Below are 27,439 nucleotides of genomic sequence, written 5' to 3'. Positions count from 1 at the left end.
GGCCTGTGCCTTTAAGACCCCAGCCCCAGGAACCTGCCCCCTGCTCCGAGGCTGACATGCAGCGTCCCTGTGAGAACAACAAAAACAGCCTCTGCCCCCCCCACACCCCTAGATTAGCGAGCACAGTGGGTGGCTCATCCCATGGGGTCACTGTTCCCCCCCCCTCCCCCTCCCTAAACAGGGGTTTTGTACCCGCACGGGGTCTGGCAGTGTCTCCCCCCCCCCCCGCTTAACCCCGGCTCTCACCCCCCACCACCGATTTTTGCCCTTCAGCCCCTCTTCTGCCGCTAGCTACAGTAGCTTGAACCCCCCAGGCCAGTAAAATTCTGCCCCCTGCTCAGACCCTGACAGCCCCCCCGCTGCGATTTGCCCCCTTAATCCTTTTAACCCCCCCCCAAAGAGGAGGTAGCAAATCGTTAGCAGAAGTAAGGGCAGAGAGAGGGCAGTGGCTACAACGAAGGTTACTGGGCATGCTCAGTACACCCAAAGTAGCAAAACGGGAGCGGGAGCACTTTGTGGGGCTACACACCCCAGGGCCCGAGCCGACCCAGGCTGGAGCCGCCGGGAGGGGGGGGGCCAGCCTGGGCCGCGCCTCCCCCCACACCACCCCCCACACCGCCCTTACCTGCTACAGGCTTCCAGTGACTCAAATGTTCGTGGGAAGCAGGGGAGGTGGCGGAGACTTTGGGAGGGGGCGGAGTTGGGGCGGGACCAGGGCCCCTGGGAGTGTCCTCCATTTGGAGGCACAAAATATGGTAATCCTAAAGACAAACCGTCACTAAAGAGAAACTCTCATCTCCTGTTGCCGACTGCCTGATCTTCAGCAGCAAAGAACGTAAGGAGGGGCCCGGGGGTTGTATTTTCCACGGTAAGCTAGGGGGTTGGGGCAACACTAAGATTGGGGGCTCTAACCCAGTTCAGAGGGGGCAAGGGCTGTGTGGAGCCTCCCCCCACTGCGGATGGAGGGCCAGACAGGGACGGGGCTAGATGGGAGGGAGCCACTAGATTCCGCTCTGGTTTATGTTTGAATCTTCCTGCATTACGCGTCGCTGAACTTTCTGTAAGGGGACGGTTGCCCCCTTACTAACACTCAGTGGGGGTGTTTTGGTTGCTAGCTCCCAGCACTGAAAGGGGAGGGGTCGATGGGAAATCAGAAGCCTGAGACTGACTGTCCCCAGGAACAGTGGGGAGAGGCCAATGCTCCAGATCAGCCTGATTGACAGGGCAGGCTAATGAGGGAGTCAGGAGGGTGGGGGGTCCCGTCCTCCGGGTGAGCTGGGATTGCCTGGGTCAGACAGAGTGGGGCAGAGCTAAGGAGAGAGCAGGGGCCCGAGCTGAGCTGGGGAGCAGAGCCCTGCCAGATCTAGAGGGGCCAGAGCTGCAGCCACAGAGCCAGAGATGCAGCCCAGGGAGAGCAGATCCGGTGCGAGGAGCAGAGCTGCAGCCACAGAGCCGGGTGTGGTGAACGACTGGGGCCAGCCAAGGGGGGACCTTGGGCAAAGGGCCCAGCACAGAAAGACATCCCCAGCCAAGGGTCCTTGCAGGCCAGACCGGGAGGGGGACCGTAACCTGACGGGGGGGCTGATGCTGGAAGAAGGGTCCTACCACTCAAAGCCCGGAGGTGTGTGGCCACCACCATTGCAAGTGTCCAACCTGCAGCGTCCCTGCAGCACAGCCAGGGCCTGAGAAGGAGCCTGGGACGTACAAGGCACAGACTGTGAACTGCCCTGACGTTCCAGAGACACTGGTTGTGATGTTCCCCCCCACAGAGCGGGGTGATGTGTTTTCCTTTAACCTTTCCCATTTTTCCTAATTCTTTTCTTTAGATTAATTGTTAATTAAACAACTTGTATTTGCTTTAAATTGTATGGAATAATCAGTGGATCAGGGCGGTGTCCAGTGCAGAGAGAGCACCCCAGAGTGGGGACACCCTAGCCCCTGTCCTGGGTGACCACCGCAGGGTTGGGGGTCGAGCCCCCCAGGAATCCTGGGCCCAGCCTTGTTGGGATTACAAGGACTCTGCCAGACAGAGTGTAAGGGGAGTCCTCGAGGGCAGGGAGGCCTCTGGGTAAAGGAAGTGGGAGCGAGGACTCAGATCCTTTCGCTAGCCCACTTCACCGGGGTAGTGCAGAAGCCAGGAAAGTTCCCCACAATAGCAGGACCATTCCCCCGCTTACATTTCTAAAGTTGGGCAAAGGCTTGAAATTGAACTAAGTGTAGGGAGCACCGAGAAAGAGACAGGAGAAGGGTGACCAGATAGCAAGTGTGAAAAATCCCTATGCTATGTGTGTGTGGGGAGGGGTAATAGGCTCCTATATAAGATAAAGCCCCTAATATTGGGACTGTCCCTGTAAAATCGGGACACCTGGTCACCCTGTGAGTGAGCAAAGCAGAGGAGAGGGGGCGGCGGAAGCCAGGAAGTCAGTGTGGAATTTTTTTTTAAAAAAAGAAAATATTTTTTCTCTTAACTGCTTTTAGTTTCCAACCTGATATTTTTTGCCACAACGTCAGCCTCAAGCATTCAAAAGTCATGAGCCAGACAGCTAAAAAGCATGTGGGTTTTTTTTGGTTTGTTTTTAATCTCATGATTTTAATGCAAGTTGGGGGCTCTTTTCATTTGCTTTTTGAGCCTCCTCCTCATCAAGCGGCAACCACGAAGGCTAGAAACTTTTTCTTTTCTAATTACACCCCCCCCCCCCGAGATTATTTTACCATTATTACTGTTAAAACAATGAGGAGTCCTTGTGGCACCTTATAGATTCATAGATTCTAGGACTGGAAGGGACCTCGAGAGGTCATCGAGTCCAGTCCCCTGCCCACATGGCAGGACCAAATACTGTCTAGACCATCCCTGATAGACATTTATCTAACCTACTCTTAAATATCTCCAGAGATGGAGATTCCACAACCTCCCTAGGCAATTTATTCCAGTGTTTAACCACCCTGACAGTTAGGAACTTTTTCCTAATGTCCAACCTAGACCTTCCTTGCTGCAGTTTAAGCCCATTGCTTCTTGTTCTATCCTTAGAGGCTAAGGTGAACAAGTTTTCTCCCTCCTCCTTATGACACCCTTTTAGATACCTGAAAACTGCTATCATGTCCCCTCTCAGTCTTCTCTTTTCCAAACTAAACAAACCCAATTCTTTCAGCCTTCCTTCATAGGTCATGTTCTCAAGACCTTTAATCATTCTTGTTGCTCTTCTCTGGACTCTTTCCAATTTCTCCACATCTTTTTTAAAATGCGGTGCCCAGAACTGGACACAATACTCCAGCTGAGGCCTAACCAGAGCAGAGTAGAGCGGAAGAATGACTTCTCGTGTCTTGCTCACAACACACCTGTTAATACATCCCAGAATCATGTTTGCTTTTTTTGCAACAGCATCACACTGTTGACTCATATTTAGCTTGTGGTCCACTATAACCCCTAGATCCCGTGCTGCGCAGAGCCACCTGCAGACCTCCTGCACCAAACAGGAGCTGCCCCAGATAACTGCTCCACACCTCCTGCCTGCCCCAGCCCTGAGCCTCCTCCTGCACCCCCACCCTGAGCGCCCTCCCGCACCCTAACTCCCTCCCAGACCCTGCACCCACACCCTGAGCACCCTCCCCGCACCCTAACTCCCTCCCAGACCCCGCACCCCCATCCTGAGCGCCCTCCCGCACCCTAACTCCCTCCCAGACCCTGCACCCCCAGCCCCAGGGGTAAGCCAGGGGCACCTTCCCACCACAGTACAGTACCGTAAGTACAGTACAGTATATAATGCCTTTTGTCTGCCCCCCCAAAATTTCCTTGGAACCTAACCCCCCGCATTTACATTAAATCTTATGGGAAAATTAGATTCGTTTAACATCGTTTCACTTAAAGTTGCATTTTTCAGGAACAGAACTACAACGTTAAGTGAGGAGTTACTGTACATGAAAAGAGGGGAGTTGCCTTACCAGGTGGGGGTCAGTCTAACAAGACAATTCAACTAACAGTAGAATACCAAGGAAGGAAAAATCACTTTTGTTGTGGTAATGAGGGTGGCCCATTTCAAACAGTTGACAAGAAGGTGTGAGTAACAGAAGGGGGAAATTACTAGGGGGAAATTAGTTTTTGTAATGACCCATCCACTCCCAGTCTTTGTTCAGGCCTAATTTGATGGTGTCCAGTTTGCAAATTAATTCCAGTTCTGCAGTTTCATGTTGGAGTCTGTTTTTGAAGGTTTTTTTGTTGAAGAATTGCCACTTTTAAGTCTGTCACTGTGTGGTTCAAGAGGTTGAAGTGTTCTCCGACTGGTTTTTGAATGTTATTCCTGATGTCAGATTTGTGTCCATTTATTCTTTTGTGTAGAGAATTATTGCATAGAATAATTATTATTGTTGTTTGACATTTATATTGTCCTAATAGCTAAAATCTACACGGGACTTTAAGAACCCCGCCCCCAACTCTTTAAATATCACCAGACTTGTGACACCCCGCACCCCAATCCCCCATCCTGAGCCCTCTCCTGAACCCCAAACTCCAGAGCCCGCACCCCCAGTCGGAGCCCTCACCCTCCCATCCCAGCCTGGATCCCCCTCCTGCACCCCAAACCCCTCATGCCTGGCCCCACATCAGAACCGCACCCCGAGCCAGATCCCTCACCCCCTCCCGCACCCCAACCCTCTTCCCCAGCTGGGAGCCCCCTTCCACACCCTGAACCCCTCATTTCTGGCTCCACCCCAGAGCACACACCCTCCAGCTGGAGAAAATAGAAAGATGGCAACCCTCTCTCCTCCTGGTTTCAGAGGGGAAGCCCTGTTAGTCTGTATCAGCAAAAAAAACGAGGAGTTCTGTGGCACCTTAGAGACTAACAAATTTATCTGGGCATAAGCTTTCGTGGGCTACAGCCCACTTCTTCAGATGCATCTGATAGCCCACGAAATCTTATGCTCAAATAAATTTGTTAGTCTCTAAGGTACCACAGGACTCCTCCTTGTTTTGGTTGTCTCCTCCCATTAAACTAGCTGGTTGGTTTCATTTTCTTCTCACTGAGCCCTTTCTGAGAAATCACGTGTGTTTGCTTCACTTTTTCCCCTCCCCTCGCTTCAAAAGCCAGCTGCTCCCAGCAGGATGTTTCAGGGAGTGAACAATAGGATTGCAGTTCGGGAAGCAGCTCACCCTTCCTGGTCTATATGGGCTAGTGGGGAGATTGTCCCGCTGGGTGAGGAGAGAATACCCCCTATCACCTATGACTGGGTTCTCAGCCTTTTTCTTTCTGAGGCCCCCCCAACAGGGACACGATCCAGAACTGATGCATTCAGAACCAGGGGACAGGGGACAGAATGCTTGGGAGCGAGATAGGAGGGAGGAAATGGGTGGGGGCTTCTTGATTCCACTCGGGATTCGTTTGTATGTTCTTGTATTTCAAATCACTGAAGTGGGGAAAGTGGCCCCTGCCTAGCTCTGAAATTCGGCCAAGGTCACAGAGCAGGAAGAAAGAGAGATCTGAGTTGCTGCTGGCTGAAGCAAAAGTCAGGGACTTCCTTCCCCCACCTCCCTTTGGGAGAGGAACTAAAACAAGCCAATAAAACAGCAAATGCAAAACAGAACACACCTGTTTCTCATAGCTGAGGAATTTGCCAAATGTGGCCCTGGGCAGTCTAGATTGGGAGTACAAGATACTGGCACCTCCTTGGGGCAGGGATCGCAGGCTGAATTCGGAGGGGATGTGAAAGGGGTTTAAGGCTATATTTGTGTAACACGTGCCCCTTTGTGCTGATCTAGGGGATATGAGTCTAGCTACAGAGCTTTCGCTTGAGCCACAACAGTTTGTGCTTTTGACTCCCAGAATTCCTGGGCATGCTGCATGCTGGGTAATTTTACAGGCCCGCTCTGTGATGGCCTGGGCACCATGGGACAGCAGCGTGGGAAGGGGAAGGGCCGTTTGCCCTGATGATATGACCACGATAGCACCAGATGCTTCCCTCTGCTTGCACCTGGGGGATCTTGGATGGGTGGATGTGCAGTAAAACGCTGACCGATGCAAATTGGAGTGTGGATACGAGGGAACGGGGTAAAGGATAGACCAGTCCTGTATCTCTCTAGTGCAGACAGGCCCTTGGCTGCGTTCCCTTGATTTACACCCACTCTGCCCATGGCCAGGGGAGTTTCTCTCTCTAATTTGCATGATGTAGGTTTTCTACATCTTCTTCCAGCTCCTTGGCAGCTAGATTTGATGGGCTGCTGCCCCCCATTAGATCCTCTGCCTTGCTGTCTCCCTCACCCATCCAGTGCTTTTCTCTGCCTTCTATGCCCTTTCCCCAGCTCCCACATCCCCTCCAGCCTCCCAGTTAGTGCCTCTCCTTTGCGATCTCCAAGTTCCCATGTGCCTGGCCGTCCCCCACAGCTCCTTCCCCTTGTGCCTGGGGCTTCCCCCTGGCCCTCCCACCCAGTGCCTTGTGTTGTGCTTCCCCCTGAGGTTTGCCTCTCTGCCTAGCACAGCATGGGGGGCTGCTGCTGAGCTCTTTAGAAAAAAAAAAGGGGGGGGATTTTATGTAGGTTCTTGGACGCCCTTGTGGGTGAGTCCCTTTGAAAATGCTTTGCTGCGCTATGTTGTGCCAACCAGGAAGGCAAGCGTAATAAAAGCTTGGAGCATTGTTTAGTGGCTTTCATTTCTATGGCGCTAGGGAGATCACTATCCAACAAAAGCCTTTTCTCTAGTCGAAAGCTTGTGTGGATGTTGTTGACACTGGAAGCAGCTGCTCCTGGATTACACTTTAACTACCAAGGTGCCGCAGCAGAAGTGCTTGTCCCAGCCAGTCCAGGCAAGCCCTGGCCTGGCAGCAAACCTACCCCAAACAGTACTGTATACTCTGCATCTGACACTGGTGGTTAAAGTGTCTGGCGTTTTCCAGAGGAGACAGGTCCTAAAGCTAGCAATTCGTAGCTGCAAAGGCAGTGTGGCCTAGTGCATACTGGCCTTTATTCCAGTGGCTCTGTCCCTGGTTTGCTGGGTGAGTCACTTCCGGGCTCCGGGCCTCAATTTCCCCACTTGTAACATGGGGATAAGGATCCTGACCTGCTTTATAAAGTGCTTCCTGATCTACTGATGAAATGCATGAGGTATTAGTATTAAATTGGGTTTGTCAAAAATGTGACCAAAGAGCTGCAAAAGAAGGTCTGTTTTTTAAAAAAAACATACTAGGGGGACTTAACATACATGATAGACACAATATAAAATAACGAGAGATGATTCCCATCATATCACTCTTATTTGTCTCTTCTCTGAGATAAACAGTCCCAGTCTTTCAAGAACATGCAGATTATTTTTATTTATTATGTGTATTATGGCTGTGCCTAGAGGCCCAGCTGAGATCAGGGCCCCATATTGCCCGACACTGCACAGACACACAGGGAGAGACAGTCCCTGCCCCAGCTGAGATCAGGGCCTCGTTGTGCCGGGCGCTGCACAGACACACAGGGAGAGACAGTCCCTGCCCCAGCTGAGATCAGGGCCCCGTTGTGCTGGGCGCTGCACAGACACACAGCGAGAGACAGTCCCTGCCCCAGCTGAGATCAGGGCCCCATTGTGCCGGGCACTGCACAGACACACAGGGAGAGACAGGACCTGCCCCAGAGAGCTTACAATCTAAATAGACAACGGGTGGGAGAAAGGAAGGTTTATTATTAATCTACCCATTGTTCTGAGTGATGTATTAATGAACCAGAGGATGAATGACAAAAGATCCCCATAAAGCTCATTAGCCCTTAAATCACATCATTATTGTTTTATCTTATGGAAAAGTCCAGGAAGCCCAATCAAGCGTCAGGGCCTCATTGTGCTAGGCGCTGTACATACCAGTAATGAAGCAGATAGTCCTTGCCCCAGAGTGCTTAAAATCTAGGGGTCCGACAGGATGCAACTGGTTGTTGAAAGGGACAAATGGGGTGGGGATGAGTTGGGCAGATGAGGTGCTACTAAAACATAGTTTTGCAGAAGTCACAGCTTGTAAAAACTCTTGGTTGGTATATTACAGAGGTTTTGGGCCCTGCTCTGGTTCTGCCTCCGGCTGTGTCAAGGCTGCTTCCCCATTTTGAACTTTAGGGTACAAATGTGGGGGCCTGCATGAAAACTTTTATGCTTAACTACCAGCTTAGCTCTGGTCCACTGCCACCACTCTCGATGCTAATTCCCTTCCCTGGGTAGCCTTGAGAGACTCTTCACCAATTCCCTGGTGAATACAGATCCAAACCCCTTGGATCTTAAAACAAGGAGAAATTAACCATCCCCCCTCTTTTCTCCCACCAAGTCCTGGTGGATCAAGATCCAACCCCCTTGGATCTAAAAACAAGGAAAAATCAATCAGGTTCTTAAAAAGAAGGCTTTTAATTAAAGAAAAAGGTAAAAAACATCTCTGTAAAATCAGGATGGAAAATAACTTTACAGGGTAATCAAACTTAAAGAGCTCAGAGGACCCCCCTCTAGCCTTAGGTTCAAAGTTACAGCAAACAGAGATAAACACTCTAGTAAAAGGTACATTTACAAGTTGAGAAAACAAAGATGAACTAACACGCCTTGCCTGGCTGTTTACTTACAAGTTTGAAATATGAGAGACTTGTGCACAAAGATTTGGAGAGCATGGATTGATGTCTGATCCCTCTCAGTCCCAAGAGCGAACAACCCCCAAAACAAAGAGCACAAACAAAAGCCTACCCCCCCCCCCCAAGATTTGAAAGTATCTTGTCCCCTTATTGGTCCTTTGGGTCAGGTGTCCGCCAGATTACCTGAGCTTCTTAACCCTTTACAGGTAAAAGGATTTTGGAGTCTCTGGCCAGGAGGAATTTTATACTACTGTACACAGGAGAGCTGTTACCTTTCCCTTTATAGTTATGACAGACTGATTGGACGTGCACTGAGTCTGGAATAAGGCAGCACCCAAAGAAGGGCAACTGATCAGAGAGAAACTAGGAAGAGATGGGGAAAGGCACGCAGAAGGAGAAACCTGAGCCAGAGAATCTGCTTAAAGTCCAAGGTGATGCAGAGAAAGGAGCAAAGCCAGGTAACCAACTGAGAATAAATGCCCTGGGGAAAATTTGGGGAGTGTCATTGAGTCACAGAGAGAACCAAACTTTCCGAAGAGGGAGGAGGAGGAGGACAAAAGGTATTTGGGCTCAAATCCATGGGAGAAGCAGCCTAAATTCCGCCATGGAGCTGGGCCTTGGTCACCTCAGTGGAGTCCTCTGCACCAGCACCCAATTTATGTGCAACCTGTCACTGTTACCGTAATGCCACTGAGAGCAGGATGAGACGTGGGATCGGATGGAGGGAGATGGATGGAGTGATTGGCACAGAAAGGATATTTAAAGCCACGGGAGATCGCCCCCCCGGCAGGATGTGAAGTGGGAAAAGCCAAGGGCCAAGTTCTGTAAGCTTTAGAATGTAGCTGGCACATCCCCAAAAAACCTGTCTGGGCAAAGGTTGTGTACACGCACAATCTCACAGGTATGCATGCAATTAAACAGTGGTTGGACCAGTTGAGTAACTGGGGCATGTGGCTGCCCACCTAGTTCTTGTGAATGAGGATTTCTGTGGGTGTAACACAGAAACATGTCTTGTTTTTTGGCTCATGCAACTTTTCAACCTTCTGGAAATTTGGGGCTGAATACCAGGGGAAGGGTGTCTTATAGACAACATCTCTACTTAGGGTGGGAAACAAAATAGAGGTGGTGTCATCTGTGTATACAGCGCTGGTGAGACCATTACTGGATACTGTCTCCACTTCTGATGTCCACACTTCATGAAGGATGTTGGCAAATTGGAAAGCGTTCAGAAAAGTGTTACAAGACTGATTCTAGGTCTGAAAAACCTGCCTGAAGAATCTGTCTGTTTAGCTTAACAGAGGGAAAGCTAAGAGTTGACTTGATCGTGTTCTATAAGCATCTACGCGGGGAGAAGATTTCTGAGAGAAGAGGGCTCTTCAAGCTAACAAAATTAAGGCAGAACAAGATCGAATGGCTGGAGGCTGAAGCGAGATAAATACAGACTAGAAATAAGGTGCGAAGTTTTAATGGTGAGGGTGATTCACCTTTGGAACATCTTGTCTGAAGACATGGTGGATTATTCATTGCTTGGAGTCTAAGTCAAGACTCGGTTTCTCTCTAACATCTCTGCTCCAACTCGAAGAGACATTATGAGCACAGTGGGTGGAATTCTCTGACTTGTATTAGGCCAAACTAGATGGTCAGAGGGGGTCCTTCTGGTTTTAGACGCTATGAATTAGGCAGCAGAAGCACTTCAATTCCTCATCTACTCGTAACGAGGTCCCTGCTCAGTTTATCGGGGGGATTGAACCCAGTATCTCTGGCTCTAAAAGCATAAGCATGTATTGTCTGCCTGAAGCCTTACCCTGTCCTATGCCTCTGAAGGCTTGTTCACATGCTGTTCTCCTACCTACGTCCCAGAATACCCTTTGGTTGTCCATAGTGCTGGTCTCTGGACAGCACCACAAAATACCCCGGGCTTCCCAGGGGTCCCCATTACTGGGTGGAGCTGGTGAGTCAGAGAGGAAACTAGCAGAACTAGGTGGCGGAACTTGATTGGGCAGATAAAATAGCTCATGATGAATAAACAAAGCCAGTGGTTTTGTGTTGACATTTAAAAAGCAGCAGATGTCTAAGCTGTTAAGGGAAGGGATGTGGGTGAGGGGAAGCGATGAGGGTCTATTTTCTAGCTACTGGGGGGGCCCCAATAATCTCTCTAAACTGTAGCCCTCACATATGACTGTTCAAGGTCTCCATCCTTATCTTCAAGGCACGCTGTGGACTGGGCCCAATATACCTAAAAGCCCATCTAAAACTCTGGGATGAAGACTGTGGTAGACAGCTCTGTTCCTCTGGCCCAGTTGAACCCTCAACTATAGGATAACGCTAGTCTGTGTGGGAGACAGAAGTTTCTTTGGGTACAGATCCCAGGCTGTGGTGTGAATTCCCCCAAGATCTAAGGACCATCACAAACCTCAGCACCTTCCACTCCAAGTGCAAGGCACACTCCTTTGACCTGCCTTCTCTTAGACATAGAGCAACGGGTATATTTATAATAACCTAAGATGCATCCTGCCACAACGAGACACTCCACTGCACCCTCTTCTCCCTCTGGGGAGAGGCTGAGAGAACAAACGTGACAGATGTGTAGCCACGTTTCTTAATGCACGGCTGGAAGGCACTCAGGTGCGGTGATGAGCATGCTATAAATACCAATTTTGAATAGAACAGACCTTGCTGAAATGTTTTACATTGATTACTTCATTAGAATGTCCTGAAAATGATATACTTTCATAACTTTCCAGTGGAAAGTTCAACTGTGCTGAAAACGATATGTTGAATGCAATAGAGTGAAAATGATATACTTTGATAATTTCCCCTAGACAATTTCAACAAAATCAATATGTTTCTCCCAAATGTTTCAACAGCGTCAAATCAGAATTTTCCATCAGAAATTTGGAAATGTCAACTAGCTATAGCGTTAGAACGGATTGAAATTTCTTATTCATTCCCCCCTAAAAGTGTCCTTTGGGAGACTTTGTTTATTTTTTCCCAAAGTCCTGAAAATGTTTAATTGCTTAAAACTGGAAACTGATTTTTTTGGTGTGGTCTGTGCAAAAAATCCCAACCCAGAATAACACCCCCCAACATTTTTCACAAAATGTTTGCCACTGTCCATCCAGCTCTGTGTGTTCAGTAAAAGTGCTCATTCAATGATGATTGAAAATGTCTCCATTGGCTGGATCCCACAACCATAACATGAAGTGTGTGCTTGTGACCTACTGCTATTGAGTAGAGGTAGGGGGTGCTGTCTCTCTGACTCATTCCCAGCATTCCCCTGGCAGCCCAAGAGATAGATTCATAGAGTTGAAGGCCGGAAGAGGCCATCAGATAATTTAGCCTGGCCTCCTGTATAGCACAGACCACTACATCTCACCCAAATACCCCTACGTTGAGGCCAATAACTTCAGTTAAACTAAAGTATTTTAATCCTCAGAGATCAGGAGAAACTGACGTGCCATCAGTGCAGCACCCCGGAACCCCCATATTCACCACTGGCATATAGTTATGGTATGTTTTGTACAAGGTATGCCTTGCGAGGTATCATTTTAAAAGGCTTGATCTGTTGAACATGAATAGCCTGTTGGATTGTTTGTGCTGTCATTGGATGAGAAGTTATGAAGTTTTGCTACAGGTGTGTGACTGAAATATGTTGTGAGGTTGGGAACACCCACAACCAGCTTTTCGGGTGCAACAATAGAGGAGACAGACGCGCTGATGTTCCACTAAAGGAATCCACACTCCCAAGGTCCATCCCAGGAACTGTATACAATGGAGACGTCTCAGAGAGAGCACACACACAGTGGGGAAGAAACTATAAAGGAGGGGAAGTGACATCATCATTTGGCGTCACTCCCCCCACAACTCAACACCTGGAAACACATCTGGAGAAGAAACGGAGGAACATTTGAACGGAGAAGGTGGCCCCAGACTGGAAAGAAGAATCCCAGCCTGTGTATTCAGGAACTATACCGTCTGTCAGGGTGAGACACTGCCTGATTCAAATCCTGTCTAGTTTATAGAACTCAGGTTTCGATAGTACTTAGGTAACAAACTTTGATCTCTACACTTGCTTAATCACTTAAAACCTATCTTTCTGTAATTAATAAATCTATTTTATATTTTTCCTAGAACAGTGTGTTTTGGTTGAAGTGCTTGGGAATTCTGCTCAGGTTTCAAGGACTGGTGCATGTCCTCCCCACATTGAGGGAGGGGTGGACTGAGTAATGAACTTACATTGCTCAGGCTTCTGACCAGGGCAAGATGGTACAGCCCTTGGGTCCTAGGCTGGGGAACTGGGGGGAATTGGCTGGAGCCTCTATATTGTTGGTTCATGAGTGGCTGGCAAAAGCATTCATGTAACTGCAGCTGGGTGTGTCCCTGCCTCTGGATGGCTGTGTAAATACAGTACCTGGAGAGGTTTGAAGCTTGTCACAGCATCACATTGCTGAGAGAGATCCCAGGTTAGTAAGCCAGAGGGCTCAGTGGTACCCCAGTTTGAGGTTGTACCCCAGGAGAACCCATCACACCCGCGTCCCCTGGAACAGCAGGGAGGTCGGAGATCCCTCGACATTTGAGGATGATAGCTAGTTATTGCTAGTGGATCTGCAGGTGGCTAATGAAACCAATCCGGGATCCACAGATCTAGTCTCAGTTGGGGCAGACATTTTCCAAGGGAAGGGGCGGATCTGGATTGTTGAGTCAGGCGGCGGAGTGTTCTTTTCTCCTTTTCCCCTTTCTCCATTTCTTGTTGTCTCCATTGGATCTCGAAATACTGGCATCCTTGGCACAAAGTCCTTTTCCATTTTGCTTGATCGAAGGCTTGGGTTTCCCATGAGTTTATGTCAATATTGTACTTCTTCACATTGGCTTGGAGGGTGTCTTTGAAGCGGGTTTTTTTGTCCAACCCTCGACCATTGGCCATGGCTCAGCTGTGAGAATGTGACCTGCTTCAGGAATCGATGTTCTGGCATTCAAAGAACATGACCAGGCCAACGGAGTTGGTGGTGGACGATCGTAGCTTCAATGCTGTAGGTTTTGGCTTGGGACAGAACACTGTTGTTGGTGTGTCAATCATCCCACTTGATTCGGAAGATCTCGCAGTGGCACCGTTGATGGTATTGTTCAAGAACTTTGTGAAATGTTTCTAGATATCCCAGCAGGCAACCTCATGTCCCATGCTACACAGGAGGGCAAGACCTGACCCCCAAGGCTCCTGCCAATCTGACCGGGGGGGGGAAATTCCTTCTTGATCCCAGATCTGATAATCCGTTACACCCAGAGCACATGAGAAAGACACACCAGGCAGGAATCTTAGACATCTAGAGCAATTCTGGTGTCACAAGCATTCTTAAGTAGGTGCTTTTCCTTTTGGCCTGCAGCACCCCCTACTGGCTGCTTGCTGCATTGCAATGGGAGGGATTGGAACTACCTTGCTGGCTCCCTACAAAGCTTGACTGTCTTTGTCCAAGTCTATAGGAGCGCATGGCAAAGGACGACCTTTTGAAATATGTTCAGCGTCAGGCTGAAAAGGTTGGGTGCCCCTGTTGTAACTCGTCTAGCTGATAGTGTAGGTGATACCTAGTTAACACACTGTGGGGTCTTTAGAGGTTGGATCCTGTATGAATTTTACGAGTCTGCTACTGCTTCCTATATTTGAGGACTGAAGGACATACATCCACACCGTGTAGAGGTCAAGCATAGGAGTTTATTATGCACAGCGCTGGCGGAGTGTCACCTGGCTTATTAGGCTCAGAGACACTGTCAAGCAATTGATTACAATGGAATATATAGATTTTTCCATGGGCGGGGGAAGGTGACGGGGTAGGCAGTCCCACACCCCCAGATAGGTTCTAGCAGCAAGACAAGATAGCACAGTAGCCAATGGTTAAAGGTTACATAATGTCTCCGCCCATGGTTTCAAATTAACAAGTTAACATTTAATTAGTACTTTAATTAAATGTATTAGCATAAAATATAGATGTTGAATTCTGATTTGGGGTCCATAGGAATGAAGTAGCTCCTTTGATTGTCCAACAGGTACATTCCTAGGGGATAAAGCAAAGAAACAGTGAAAGTATATGACAATAAAGATTGTCTCCTTTGTGTTTTAAGGCAGGCATTGGTCCCTGGGAAAGGGCGGTGGGAGGAGGCCATATCTTATACTGACATGTGCCAACCCTTCATGAACTCAAGGTTGGCGTGTGGGAAGAACATCTCCCTACAGAAGAAACTAACACAACAGAAACAGGGCTGCTTTGTTCTATTTGCAACTTTGCATAAGACACAATATTCAGTTATGGCTCCAACATCTGGCAATTTTGCTGACCAGGCCTGTCTTAGCAAGCAAGGTTATCTTTGTTTATTCTGCTTCTCTTAGCTGATCACTATTTGCTAGGCCTCTGGTCTCTTGACCAAACTCTGGACTTTGGGCCTGGAAAAGAGCTGGCACAATCCATATACCAGGTTGTTCTATAAAATGCACATGGATTTTAACCCTTCAAGGACGTGCCCCTTTAGCTCATGCTGCAGCAACTCATGCCTTTAGATCCCAGGTTCAAACCCCACTCATGGTGCGAAGATAGAAATTCGTATGTTTGCTATCTATGGCTGGTTTCACAGTCGTTAGGCTAGTCCAGATAGCATCATACTGATATTGGATGTAGTACTCCAGTCCCTAAGCATGGCCATGCTAAACACAGGGCGCCTCTAGTGGCTAGCCACGGTATGGACATGAGTCTGCAGCAGCTTCTGAAGTGAGGAAGCTGGGTTCTTTAGCTCAAGTAAGGGCTTGTCTACACCACGCAGCTTTTAGCGACAGGGCTGTGTCAACACAGCCTTATCACTAAAAGTCGGTGGGTGTAAATGCTCTTTGTCGGCACTTTTGGTGACAAAATACGTCCACCCCCGCAAGCGGTGTTCACTTTGTTGGCAGGAGAGTGCTCCTGCCAACAAAACCACGTTCACACCCTAGGCGCCGACTCCTTGGGTGCGCCGGGGCTGGAGCAGCCATGGGGAAAAATTGGTGGGTGCTCTGCACCCACCGGCAGCCAAGCTCCCCTCCTCCTCCTCCCCCCTGAGCGCGCCGCGTCCCCGCTCTTCTGCCTACCTCCCAGCGCTTCCCACCCAGCTGCCCCCAAATAGCTGTTTGGCAGCGTTAGCACGCTCTGGCGGGGTGGGAGGAGCGGGAACGTGGCGCACTCAGGGGAGGAGGCGGGGCCAGGGGGGGGATTTGGGGAAGGAGTTGGAATATTGGCAGGGAGGACGCAGAGTTGGGGTGGGGACTTTGGGGAAGGGGTTGGAATGGGGGGTGGGGAAGGGGTGGGAAGAGGTGGGGCAAGGGCGGTGCCTCATGGAAGGGGTGGAGTGGGGGCGGAGCTGGGGGCAAAGGGGGGGTTGAGCACCCAGGGGAAAGAGGGGGAAGTCGGTGCCTATGGTTCACACCACCCTTGCAGCGGCAAAACTTTTGTCTTTCGGGGAAGGGCTTTTTTAAGCACACGGGAAAGACAAAAGTTTTGATGACAACTTGGCAGTGTAGACAAGCCCTAAGAAAGGCCTGGGCTGAAATCCTGCCAACGACCCATCCAGGGCTGTTGTGTTAAACAGAGTGAGGGATTGTTTAGCTAATTCCTAAGGCAGCTCCCGTGGGAGCACTAATCACCTTTTCTCTTTCAGATTATGCCCCCGAGGCTGTTTTCAAAAATCTCTCATCCTGTAAAGCCAGAGCTGCAGTCACATGCTTGATGAGTATCATGATCATTCTCATCCTCATTCTGATAGTAGCTCTGGCGGGTGAGTTGCCAGCCCTGCATGCCTGAGTCTCTGTGTCTCCCCTGGAGCTGTCGTGGTCACAGTCCCAGATCTATAGCTCCTGCACCCTGCAATGCTGGGGGGGGGGGCTCCAGGGCCAAACAGCCCCCAGTTGAACAGCTCCTCAGCCATCCCATAATGCTGTAGCGACCACTGGTGCCCTTGAAGGTAGGTTCTCTGTGCACCTCCATGAGCCACCAGCAGCAGGGTGTCTGACCCAAGGGGAAGGAATGAGGCGGAAACACCCATCACCCCTTGAGGATGGTGGGGACAAGGGAGCAGGGCTGCTGAGGGTCGGGACTGGGGCGGGCAGCAGGGGGCGTCACACAGTCCATGCGCTCTCTCCCCCGTAGCCCAGTGACGTGTCCTAGCAGGCTCGAGCACGAATGCTGTCCTGCCCCCACCTGGCAAATAGGGACCGCGATCCCAAGTGCTCCTTGGCAGATTGCTCCCAGATCCAGGGAGGAGTAAAGCCACGGAAGAGCTAAGAATGACGGGAATCAACCTCCCCCCAATAATTTCGTTTTAGCTGAAATTTAGACTGCAAGCTCTGATCTGTACACTTACTACTTATAGTCACTTAAAATCCATCCTTGTGTAGTTAATAAATCTGTTTAGTATTATTTATTATTATAACACCTGGTTCTGCAATGGTTTGCAGCTTCTGTGGTCAGCCAGGTCACTTCAGTCCGGTTCCCTTCCAGGGTTAGCTGAAAAGTGCAAAACTACCCCTCCCCACCCCCAAGTCTAATGGCCAGGCCCTCTAAGCCTCCCTCTGGGACTCATTTCTGGGCTCTTCTCATTTGTAATCTCACCCCTTCTAGTCCCACAGCCCAAAAGGTCCATCACCCTCTATCAGGTCATCAGCCTCTTGTTCTCTCTTTCTCAGGGAGGTTTTCCTAGACCGCCCCCCTTTCTGGGAGTGGTGGGGGGATCCTGCAATGCCCTTTCTGGGGTCCAGCCCAGGGACCCTGTGTTTAAGCAGCTAAAGCCCTTGCTCCTTCTTACCTCCACCTCTCCTCATTCTGTGTCCTCCCGTCTTTTCTCTCTGGAAGTCTGGCTCCCGGCAAAAACCTCTCCAGCAGCTGAGCTGTTGCTAACTTTCCCCTTAGTCCCAGCTGAAGGAGTAACTGGTCCGTCTGTTAACTCTTTCCCCGGCTGTCACAGCATGGGGTCTACACACCCCATCACAACTCTATAAAGGCTGGTATCATTATCCCTTTGTTTTATAGAAAGGGAAGCTGAGGCACGGGGGGGGGGGAGCCACTTTCTCACTGATTCACATCAAGCAAGCTGGGGATAGAACCCAGGAGTCCTGACTCCCAGCTTCCCTCCAGTCTAACCCACTGCACCTCACTCCCCATCCAGAACTGGGATAGAACCCAGGAGTCCTGATTTCCAACCACTGCCTCTAACCACTAGACCCTATTCCCCTCCCAGAGCTGGGGGTGGAACCCAGGAGTCCTGACTTTGTCCCCACTCCCCTCCTAGAGCACCCCTGAAATCAGGGGCATGGAGGCTTCCCTCTGCCCTCCAAGCCATTGCCCGAGCTCTCAGACAGGCCTGGATCTGAGGGGATTGTTTCTACTCGTTCCCCTTGGATACAGAAGGTCCAATCCCCCGTGGCGCTCTGCCTTGGACAGTCACTGAGGCGGCTCAGAGAGAGCGAAAGGTGCTTGGGTGGTGTTTCCCTCCCACGCTGCGTGGCAATGGAGACCCAGGCCCTGAGACGGAAAGGGAAAGATCTCTCACCTTACGTCGCTTTCTTATTTTCAGTGGTAGTGTATCGTGTCCCTGAGCCTCTTCTTTCTGAGCCCTGCTGCCCAGACGGCTGGGTCGGGTACCGAGGGAAATGCTACTATTTCTCTGAAGGGGAAGGGAACTGGGAATCAAGCCACCACAACTGCTCTTCCCTCGGCGCCTCCCTGGCTGGGATCGACACTCTGCAAGACCTGGTAAGGGACTGGGGCAAATAACGTGTTTGGGGTTTGTTTGGTTCTCTGGCAAGTCTGGAAAAAAAAATTGTTTTGCAGCTGTGATGGGACTTTGCCCCCAGCACCTGCAACGCAAGGGAAAGGACCCAATGAATCATGTTCTGCACCTGGCAGGTAGTAACTACCTGTCCCTTCAGCAAGGGAGGTGAAGCCGAAGCTTGTAAGTAGACTCAGGGAGCTCAGCTGGGGGAAAATTGCAGCGGAGAGAGGTCTCTCCTGTTCTAGCGGTTAGCAGGCAGGATACAACCAGGGAGAGGGGCAGAAGGGCTGTTAATTTGAAGCCTTTTTAAAATCTTTATCTGGCCTTGTTCATGCTGCCCCTGGAAGGGGTTTAACCCTTGACGTGATGCGGAGAAATGCTACTGTAGGCCAAGGAAGTGGCCACTGGGGGCATGAGAGGTGAAGTCCCCTGCAATGCCATATCCGGGTAGCAGGGGGCACTCTCGATGTGAGGATGTGCACCATAGTAGAGGCAAACTCAAAAGGAAATCTTTCGAAATTGTCATCAAACTGAAAAGTTGGGAGGGCCCGAAATTCGTTTTGGGTCAATTGAAATGTTTTGTGTTGATTTCCAGTATTTTCTGAACACTTTAAAAAAAAATAAAAGGAAAGGAAAGTGCAGTGGGGGGCCCTGGTGCATCTTGTACTGGGAGGTGACATTGTCTGAGAGTTCTGGCCACTGAACCCAACCCTGACTAGGCCCAAGGTGCTACAGTCAGTGTGCAATTGTAGGGACCGCAGATCCCTCTGAGAGAATCTCTCCTCTCAAGGAATGGCTCAGCAGAGCTCCAGCCCTGGTCATCTCCTGGAGGAGGAAAGTGGACCTTATTCCTTCCCCAGTTCAGGACTTCCATGCAGATTGGCCACAGTAAGGTGAATCGAGCCGAGAAGATGGCTTGATTTACACATGAACCTCCCCAAGGGGAGGTAGAGAGGCTCTTGGGTAAAGAGGGGCAAGTCTGTGTTTTTTGGTGCATTAGCCACTTTGAAAAATCGATTAAAAAACACCCCTCGTTTCGGGTCAGACTGCAAAAGAAACATTTTCAGTGAATAAAAAAAGTTGAAAAAAAGTCATTCCGGGTCAAACAAAATGTTTCCTTTAGGGACCGAGCATTTTAAAATGGTCCTTTATTTAAAACAATCTCCTGTTGCGATTTTTGGGTTTGAATATTTCTTTTCGTTTCAAAATCTCTTGATTTTTTTTTTTTTTAAATACAAGACGTTTTGAAATGAAAAGAAATGTTCATACCCCGAAAATCACCATAGGAGATTGTTTTTATAAAATGTTGGGGTGTTTTTGTGCAAAATGAACAATTCGGTGAAATTGACGACCAAATTTTTGTAAACACCTTGTTTTAAAGGCTTTCCTGATGCGCTATAAGGGGCGCACTTACCACTGGATCGGCCTGCGGCGGGAAGGAAGCCAGCCCTGGAAATGGGTGGATGGGACAGAATTCAACAACATGTGAGTCCCGCTTTCTTTCTATGAAGTTTCTCCATGTTAGTTCACCGGCGCTAAATTTGTCCAACAGGCTGCTAAACATGCACCTTGGTATGGACCTTGGCTTTGACTTGGATTCTGACTCCTGTCTGACCCCTGGAACCTCAACACGGACCCTGATTTCCTCTTTCTCCCACGGCTCCCATTTTGGCCCTTGTTAAAATTCCCCCTCTGGGTGGGGAGGGAGGAGCTTTGTGGTGGTCCAGGACAGGGAAATCCCTTCAGAAATCTGGTCTGTCTCTGCCTTCGACTCTCTCTGCCTCTGCCTAGCACTGACTGGCTCTCCCCCGTCGTCTCCCGTTTGCAGGTTTGAAGTGAAGGGAGGAGGAAGCTGCGCGTATCTGAACGACGTGGCCGTCATCTCCTCGAGGTGCCAGACGGAGAAGAACTGGGTCTGTAGCAAACCCAGCCTGCATCTGAAGAAGGATTAGAATGGGATGGAACAGAAGAGGCCTTAAAACAGTGAGGCTCATCCTCGCTGAAGGCAGCAGACAGAGTAGGCCCATGACAATCACCGAGTTGCTTTCCCTGCTACACTCGCTGTGCTGTTGGCATGTAAACGACACCCTTCATCCCACATGTAGCTTGCCGCACCATTTATACTGCCTCAGTGCTTCATTTGTTATGACTAGGGTGACCAGATGACAAGAACAAAATATTGGAACACATTGGTGCGGGGGGAGGGGGGCAAGAGCAGTCACAGGCTCACCACCCCCACCCCACTGGAGCCATGGGGGAACTAAATATCGGGACATCTGATCACCCTAGTAATGACAGAGCTGCCGGGGCCCAAGCCATTTATTTATTTTTTTATATCCATAACTGCTGCAGCAAGCCCAGAGATGCCTTGGCAATGAATTGCCTCTGAATGTGCCCCAGGGCCTTAATCAGAGGCAGTGGAGTTTGTGGTGGAGCATAAGACTGTTCAGATTGGTCCAGACCAAAGGTCCATCCAGCCCAGTGTCCTGTCTTCCAACAGTGGCCAATGCCAGGTGCTTCAGAGGGAATGAACAGAACAGGGCAACTCTCGAGCAATCCGTCCTCTGTCATCCACTCCCAGCTTCTGACAAACAGAGGCTAGGGGCATTCAGAGCTAATCTAAGCTAGAGTTGCTACAGCGGCCCAACTAATTGTTGGGGGCACAGAACTCCTCCAGCCCTGGTGCTGCGGTGGCAGGGAAAGCGAGCTCCTCCTGGCTCCAGCGTGGCAGGGAGGAGAGCGAGCTCCTGCCAGAGCCGGGACAGGGAGGGAGAGAGGGACGAGCAAGCTCCTGTCAGAGCCAGAATGTGTAGCACCCAAAAAGACGTTCAAGTTCTGCGCACACCCCTGCCTGCGCCTGGTGATAGCTTTGTCAGGGAAAGGAGCTCTCTCGCCAACGTAGTGCTGTCCACACCAGCACTTAGGCTGGTGTAACGTACATTGCTCAGGGGGTTGTTTTTTTCACAGCCTGAGTGACATATGTTATACCGACGTAAGTGCTAGTGTGCACAAGCCCTCAGAGCATGGGAGTGCATCCCTGACTCTCTTGGCTAACAGCCATTGATGGACGTATCCTCCAGGAACTTACCTACTTCATTTTGAACCCTGTTATAGTTTTGGCCATCACAACATCCTCTGGCAAGGAGTTCCACAGGTTGAAGGTGCGTTGTGATAGCCAGATCTCCTCTGTCTAAAATTTCTGCACCTGATAAGAAAGTTCAGACATCTGTTAATTTCCCCAGCCACATAATCCTCCTTCAGCACTGACTGTGGCCCCATGTGGTTTACACCATCTACCCAAAGCGACCCCTACCCCCCAAAACATACACAAACGTCAGAAGAACAAATTCCTGGGAGATTACTGGAAGACCCTTAAATGAGGATTGGGCCTACACAATCACCTAGTCATTTGTTATTGTGACCTTTGTTTATATATTTGCAAATGATGTTAACGCCAGCCCCCTGCATTTAAAAATTAGTCAAGTCTCCAAAATCACAAGATTATTGTAAATAATCATGAGATTTTTTAAAACTAAATCATGGGTTTTATTCGTTTTCTGAGCCTCTGGGCCTTTTAGTTTCTAGACTTTTCTCCATAAGCACAAGAGGTAGAAACTTAGGGCCAGAGGCGAATTAACACACAGGTCCACAGGGCCCATGCCAGAAGCAGGAGCACCGGAATCTGTGTAGAAGTCGGGGGGGGGCCACTGGTGCCAGAACTGTGACCCTGCCCCTGCTCCGCCTCTTCCTCCAAGGCCCCGCCCCACTGGCCAGACCAGAAGCCAAACCCAGGCCATGGTAAAGAGCCATCCAGGGAGTCAGGCCGCTGTGGGGAGCACCAGACCTACCACTGCCCTGTGGTGGAGTTTGGGGGCCCCAAGAGCAGCCCCCAGCCCATGTCCCCACCCCCCTGAGATGAGCCGCCCAGGGCAGGTGGAAGGTCCAGGGCTCCCTACAGCGGCCTGGGCTCCCTGGATGGCTCTTACCACAGCCTGGCTCTGGCTTCTGGCCAGGGGGTGGGGCCTCATGGAGGGAGGAGGAGAAGGGGGCGGTGCCCAGTGGCAAGGGAGCTGTGGGGGAGGAGTCCAAATATTCTTTGTGCCCAGGGCCCCAATAAATCTTAATCCGCCTCTGCTTAGGGCTTGTACACACTACCACTTATGTTGGCATAACTTACGTCACTCAGGGGTGTGAACAAGCGAGCCCCTTGAGTGATGTAAATTACACCAACTTAAGCCCCAGTGTGCACAGCGCTGTGTTGGCCGGAGTGCTTTTCCCATTGAGGTGGGTTTATTATGCCAGCAGGAGAGCTCTCTCATCGCCAGAGAGCGTCTTCACCAGACGCAATGCAGCACCACAGCTGTGCAACGCTAGCCCTTAGTGAAAGACGAGTTGCTCACAGGATTCCAGGAGCTGGGATTTGCAATCAAATGAGGAGCGCTGGCAGCATCGAAATTTTAGGGGAGCATGGTAAAGTTGGGAGGGTGCTATGACTCAGGGGCTGTGCTACTCAGAATAGTCTGATTATATGGCAGTGGATTATTGGATTCATCCTTTTATTTGTTCTTTCTCAGCCATCCTACAGTGGGGAGGTTGAACTTGGCAGGGGGGTCCCCATTGCACCCTTCTTTTAGCCTTGGCTTATTGAATTGGCAATTTTATTACATAACCTTACACCCATCATCATTATATAGACAGGGTAGGCCCACTGCTTAGTGAAGAGGGAGAAACAGTAACAGGAAACTTGGAAATGGCAGAGATGCTTAATGACTTCTTTGTTTCGGTCTTCACCGAGAAGTCTGAAGGAATGCCTAACATAGTGAATGCTAATGGGAAGGGGGTAGGTTTAGCGGATAAAATAAAAAAAGAACAAGTTAAAAATCACTTAGAAAAGTTAGATGCCTGCAAGTCACCAGGGCCTGATGAAATGCATCCTAGAATACTCAAGGAGCTAATAGAGGAGGTATCTGAGCCTCTAGCTATTATCTTTGGAAAATCATGGGAGACGGGAGAGATTCCAGAAGACTGGAAAAGGGCAAATATAGTGCCCATCTATAAAAAGGGAAATAAAAACAACCCAGGAAACTACAGACCAGTTAGTTTAACTTCTGTGCCAGGGAAGATAATGGAGCAAGTAATTAAGGAAATCATCTGCAAACACTTGGAAGGTGGTAAGGTGATAGGGAACAGCCAGCATGGATTTGTGAAGAACAAATCATGTCAAACCAATCTGATAGCTTTCTTCGATAGGATAACGAGTCTTGTGGATAAGGGAGAAGCTGTGGATGTGGTATACCTAGACTTTAGTAAGGCATTTGATACAGTCTTGCATGATATTCTTATTGATAAACTGCGCAAATACAATTTAGATGGGGCTACTATAAGGTGGGTGCATAACTGGCTGGATAACCGTACTCAGAGAGTTGTTATTAATGGTTCCCAATCCTGCTGGAAAGGCGTAACGAGTGGGGTACCGCAGGGGTCTGTTTTGGGACCTGCTCTGTTCAATATCTTCATCAACGACTTAGATATTGGCATAGAAAGTATGCTTATTAAGTTTGCGGATGATACCAAACTGGGAGGGATTGCAACTGCTTTGGAGGACAGGGTCATAATTCAAAATGATCTGGACAAATTGGAGAAATGGGCTGAGGTAAACAGGATGAAGTTTAACAAAGACAAATGCAAAGTGCTCCACTTAGGAAGGAAAAATCAGTTTCACACATACAGAATGGGAAGAGACTGTCTAGGAAGGAGTACGTCAGAAAGGGATCTAGGGGTTATAGTGGACCACAAGCTAAATATGAGTCAACAGTGTGATGCTGTTGCAAAAAAAGCAAACATGATTCTGGGATGTATTAACAGGTGTGTTGTGAGCAAGACACGAGACATCATTCTTCCGCTCTACTCTGCTCTGGTTAGGCCTCAGCTGGAGTATTGTGTCCAGTTCTGGGCGCCGCATTTTAAAAAAGATGTGGAGAAATTGGAAAGGGTCCAGAGAAGAGCAACAAGAATGATTAAAGGTCTAGAGAACATGACCTATGAAGGAAGGCTGAAAGAATTGGGTTTGTTTAGTTTGGAAAAGAGAAGACTGAGAGGGGACATGATAGCAGTTTTCAGGTATATAAAAGGGTGTCATAAGGAGGAGGGAGAAAACTTGTTCACCTTAGCCTCTAAGGATAGAACCAGAAACAATGGGTTTAAACTGCAGCAAGGGAAGTTTAGGTTGGACATTAGGAAAAAGTTCCTAACTGTCAGGGTGGTTAAACACTGGAACAAATTGCCTAGGGAGGTTGTGGAATCTCCATCTCCGGAGATATTTAAGAGTAGGTTAGATAAATGTCTATCAGGGATGGTCTCGACAGTATTTGGTCCTGCCATGCGGGCAGGGGACTGGACTCGATGACCTCTCAAGGTCCCTTCCAGTCCTTGAATCTATGAATAAAATATAGCCATGTTATTGTGTAGGCTGTGAGCATGCAAGCATTTAAGCACAGACTTCGTGATAAACTACAAACATACTTATGTACTGCAAACTCTTTGGGGCAGGGATGGGCTCCCTGTGTGTCTGGGCAGTGCCCGACAAAACAGGACCCTGATCTCAGCTGGAGCCATAATCTTAATGTATGATGTTAATTAATAAATAAAAATTTGGAAAGCAACATGACGTTATCACAAACGTTTCTTTCCCCATAGAAGTGACCGTGCTTCGCATCCAGGACACACAGATGAGTCTGCAACAAGGAAGAGGCGCTGCAGCCTGTAAAGGGTTAACTGGTCATATGGCTAGTTGGGGCAGCATATAAAAGGAAGCTGAGTTAAAGGGGAAGGAAGTGGGGGTGGAAGTGGAGGTTCCCTGGGAATGGGGGCAGGGAGACAGGAGGGGAATTGTGAAGGGAGGTGCTGAAACTTAGCGGTGGGAGAAGAGCGCTTCAGGCTGGAAAGGTTGGTCCCTAGCTGCTCCCAGGCCCGTTCCAGCCCTTCAGGTCCTGTTCTTGCCCTCCACCTCCCAGGAGTGCGCCAGTTATGCAGACTCACAATATTTCCATTGCGGGGGCACTAGCTCCCTGGCTTTGCCAGCCCTGGGGGGAGGGGTGTGTCCTCTTCATTCCTGGGGGGCTGGAGTGGGGAAAACCTCTGGGAATTATGGCCCAGCGGGTGGATTTGCTTTTCTTTAGTGGACAATAAAACCATTGATGTCAAAGGCCCAGATGTACTAGGGTTACCACATGTCCGGCTTTTTGGTCCCCAAATCCCTGTCTGGGGGGAACTGCCAAAAAGCCGAAAATGTCCGGGAAAAAAGGGAGGCTAGGCTCTCCGAATTTGTGTGGGCCGCCCGCTGTCACATCATCTCGGTGCGACACTCGGCTCCTGCCCGGGACATGCTGGGGGCTGTAGTCTGGCCGGGCCTCGCGCTCCAGGGAGAGCCAGGAAAGGGGAGCGGCCAAAAACAACTACCAGCGGCCCCTGCGACGCGACCGACCTGCCCCTGTGAGGCAGCAAGCCTCCGGGGGAGGGGCCCTGTCCTTTGGGTGGGGGGTGTCTCTGGGCGCTGCTTGGCAGCCAGGGCCGGGCTAGGGGGCGCCCCCGGGGGGGTTGCGGTACCACCTGGCAGCTTGCTGGGGGAGCCGGCACTGTCCGGATTTGCATCCCCCTGGGGTTGGAGCTGCGCCTCCGGCCCCAGACACCAGTCATGGAGCGGCTGGCGAACCTGGGGCATGAGAGGAGCCGCTAGTCAGGTTGAGCTGTCTGGAGGATGTTGTTGGGGTGTGTCTGCGGAGCAGGATCCCGCCCTTCCCCGTCCCGTGTCTCTGTTTACTTTCCTGAATGGAACTGGTGAAAATCAATCGGGCTGCTGCGTGCCCTGTGAGTCCTGTCCACAAACCATGACCCAGGAGAAACGTTACCCAGGTCTTGCACCTTCATATCTTGTGAGGCGAGGCAAAGGTCAGGCTCCTAGCCACGCACCCCACTCGTGATACACAGCCATAAAAATACTTTATGCTTGTAGAGCTCCTGCAGCGTGAGCATCACAAAGCGGCAAGTGGAAAATCATAAATGGGTGGAAACAGATCGAGTGTAAGGCCTTGGTGGCGCAGGAAAATTCTCTCATTTTAACAGTACCCGTATAATGAAAGTGGGACAACTTCCTGGCATGGACTTGGGATCAAAGTGCTTGTACCAGTATAGAATTACAGCCACACTTGGGGTTGTACTGGGATAACTAAATTGGTTTAAAAAAAAACTATACCCCTAACCAAAATAGTTACCCTGGCACAAAATCTGTGTGTAGAGCAGGCCTTAGTGACAGGCCCAGGGTCACCGAATGAGGCAGTGGGATAGTCAGAAATGCAGTGCCAGAAATCCTGTACACTAACAGCTGTCCTTCAGTTTTAGCAAAATAGCTACTATTGTTTCCATTCTGTCCATCCAAAAATCTGCAATTCAGTGGATTTCAACTATATTAAGGCTCTCCGAATTTGTGGGGGGGGGGGGTCGCCCGCTGTGACATCATCTCGGTGCGAGTTGTTAGTTTTGCTGCAGCCACTCGCACTTGGGGTCCCCCGAGCGTCTTTTGCCGGAGCACTACCGGCTTCACGGTTTGCAAGTTACTGTACCAAATAATGACAGGTTTCAGAGTAGCAGCCGTGTTAGTCTGTATCCGCAAAAAGAAGAACAGGAGTGGGCTGTAGTCCACGAAAGCTTATGCTCTAATAAATTTGTTAGTCTCTAAGGTGCCACAAGTACTCCTGTTCTTCTTTGTACCAAATAACTAAACCAGAGAACTGTATTTAAGCGGTGAATGTGCTTTGACACAAATACTAAATAGAACCATGGTTACTACCTGGCCCTAGCAGAATCCCTTCTCCTTGACCATCATGATGCTATTCCTACCTCACCATTATTCCTAATAATCAATATTAATTTTCACTGCATTCTCCATGGTTTAGCTTTATTTTCTTGTTTAGAATAAGGTCCCAATCTTAACTGCTTATTTGTAGCATTACCACCATCATCATCATTACTATTTGTATTACCATGGATTCTTAAATAAAAACATCTCATATAGATAGCCATGTCTCCCTCACT

The 27,439-nt window shown here is 49.6% G+C and overlaps 1 protein-coding gene across 2 annotated transcripts; it reads left to right on the top strand.

Annotated features, from left to right (window-relative positions):
* The first annotated feature begins 708 nt into the window (after nt 1–708).
* Nucleotides 709–20,360, top strand: LOC128848461 (C-type lectin domain family 2 member D-like). Of its 2 annotated transcripts, none has more exons than XM_054048477.1 (6): nt 709–835; nt 8,853–9,024; nt 16,241–16,357; nt 18,152–18,330; nt 19,731–19,834; nt 20,178–20,360. In XM_054048477.1, the coding sequence occupies exons 2-6, from the start codon at nt 8,940–8,942 to the stop codon at nt 20,299–20,301; spliced, it is 609 nt and encodes a 202-aa protein (XP_053904452.1). In that variant the 5' UTR covers nt 709–835; nt 8,853–8,939; the 3' UTR covers nt 20,302–20,360. The 2 variants fall into 2 exon arrangements, with proteins under 2 accessions (XP_053904452.1, XP_053904453.1); XM_054048478.1 differs by having other exon boundaries at nt 709–868.
* The last annotated feature ends 7,079 nt before the right edge of the window (nt 20,361–27,439 follow it).

This window comes from Malaclemys terrapin, chromosome 13 (assembly GCF_027887155.1).
Source record: "Malaclemys terrapin pileata isolate rMalTer1 chromosome 13, rMalTer1.hap1, whole genome shotgun sequence".
NCBI classification, from domain to species: Eukaryota; Metazoa; Chordata; order Testudines; family Emydidae; genus Malaclemys; species Malaclemys terrapin.
The sequence above is the reverse complement of the archived record's forward strand: the minus strand, read 5'-3'. Positions and strand labels throughout refer to the sequence as shown.

What these genes read in the sequence shown, in the direction of transcription:
- LOC128848461 (XM_054048477.1), top strand. Translation starts at nt 8,940, where the DNA reads ATGGGGAAAGGCACGCAGAAGGAGAAACCTGAGCCAGAGAATCTGCTT. An exon ending in TCTGATAGTAGCTCTGGCGG is followed by an intron (nt 16,358 to 18,151) that starts GTGAGTTGCCAG and finishes TCTTATTTTCAG; the next exon opens with TGGTAGTGTATCGTGTCCCT. An exon ending in TCGACACTCTGCAAGACCTG is followed by an intron (nt 18,331 to 19,730) that starts GTAAGGGACTGG and finishes CTTGTTTTAAAG; the next exon opens with GCTTTCCTGATGCGCTATAA.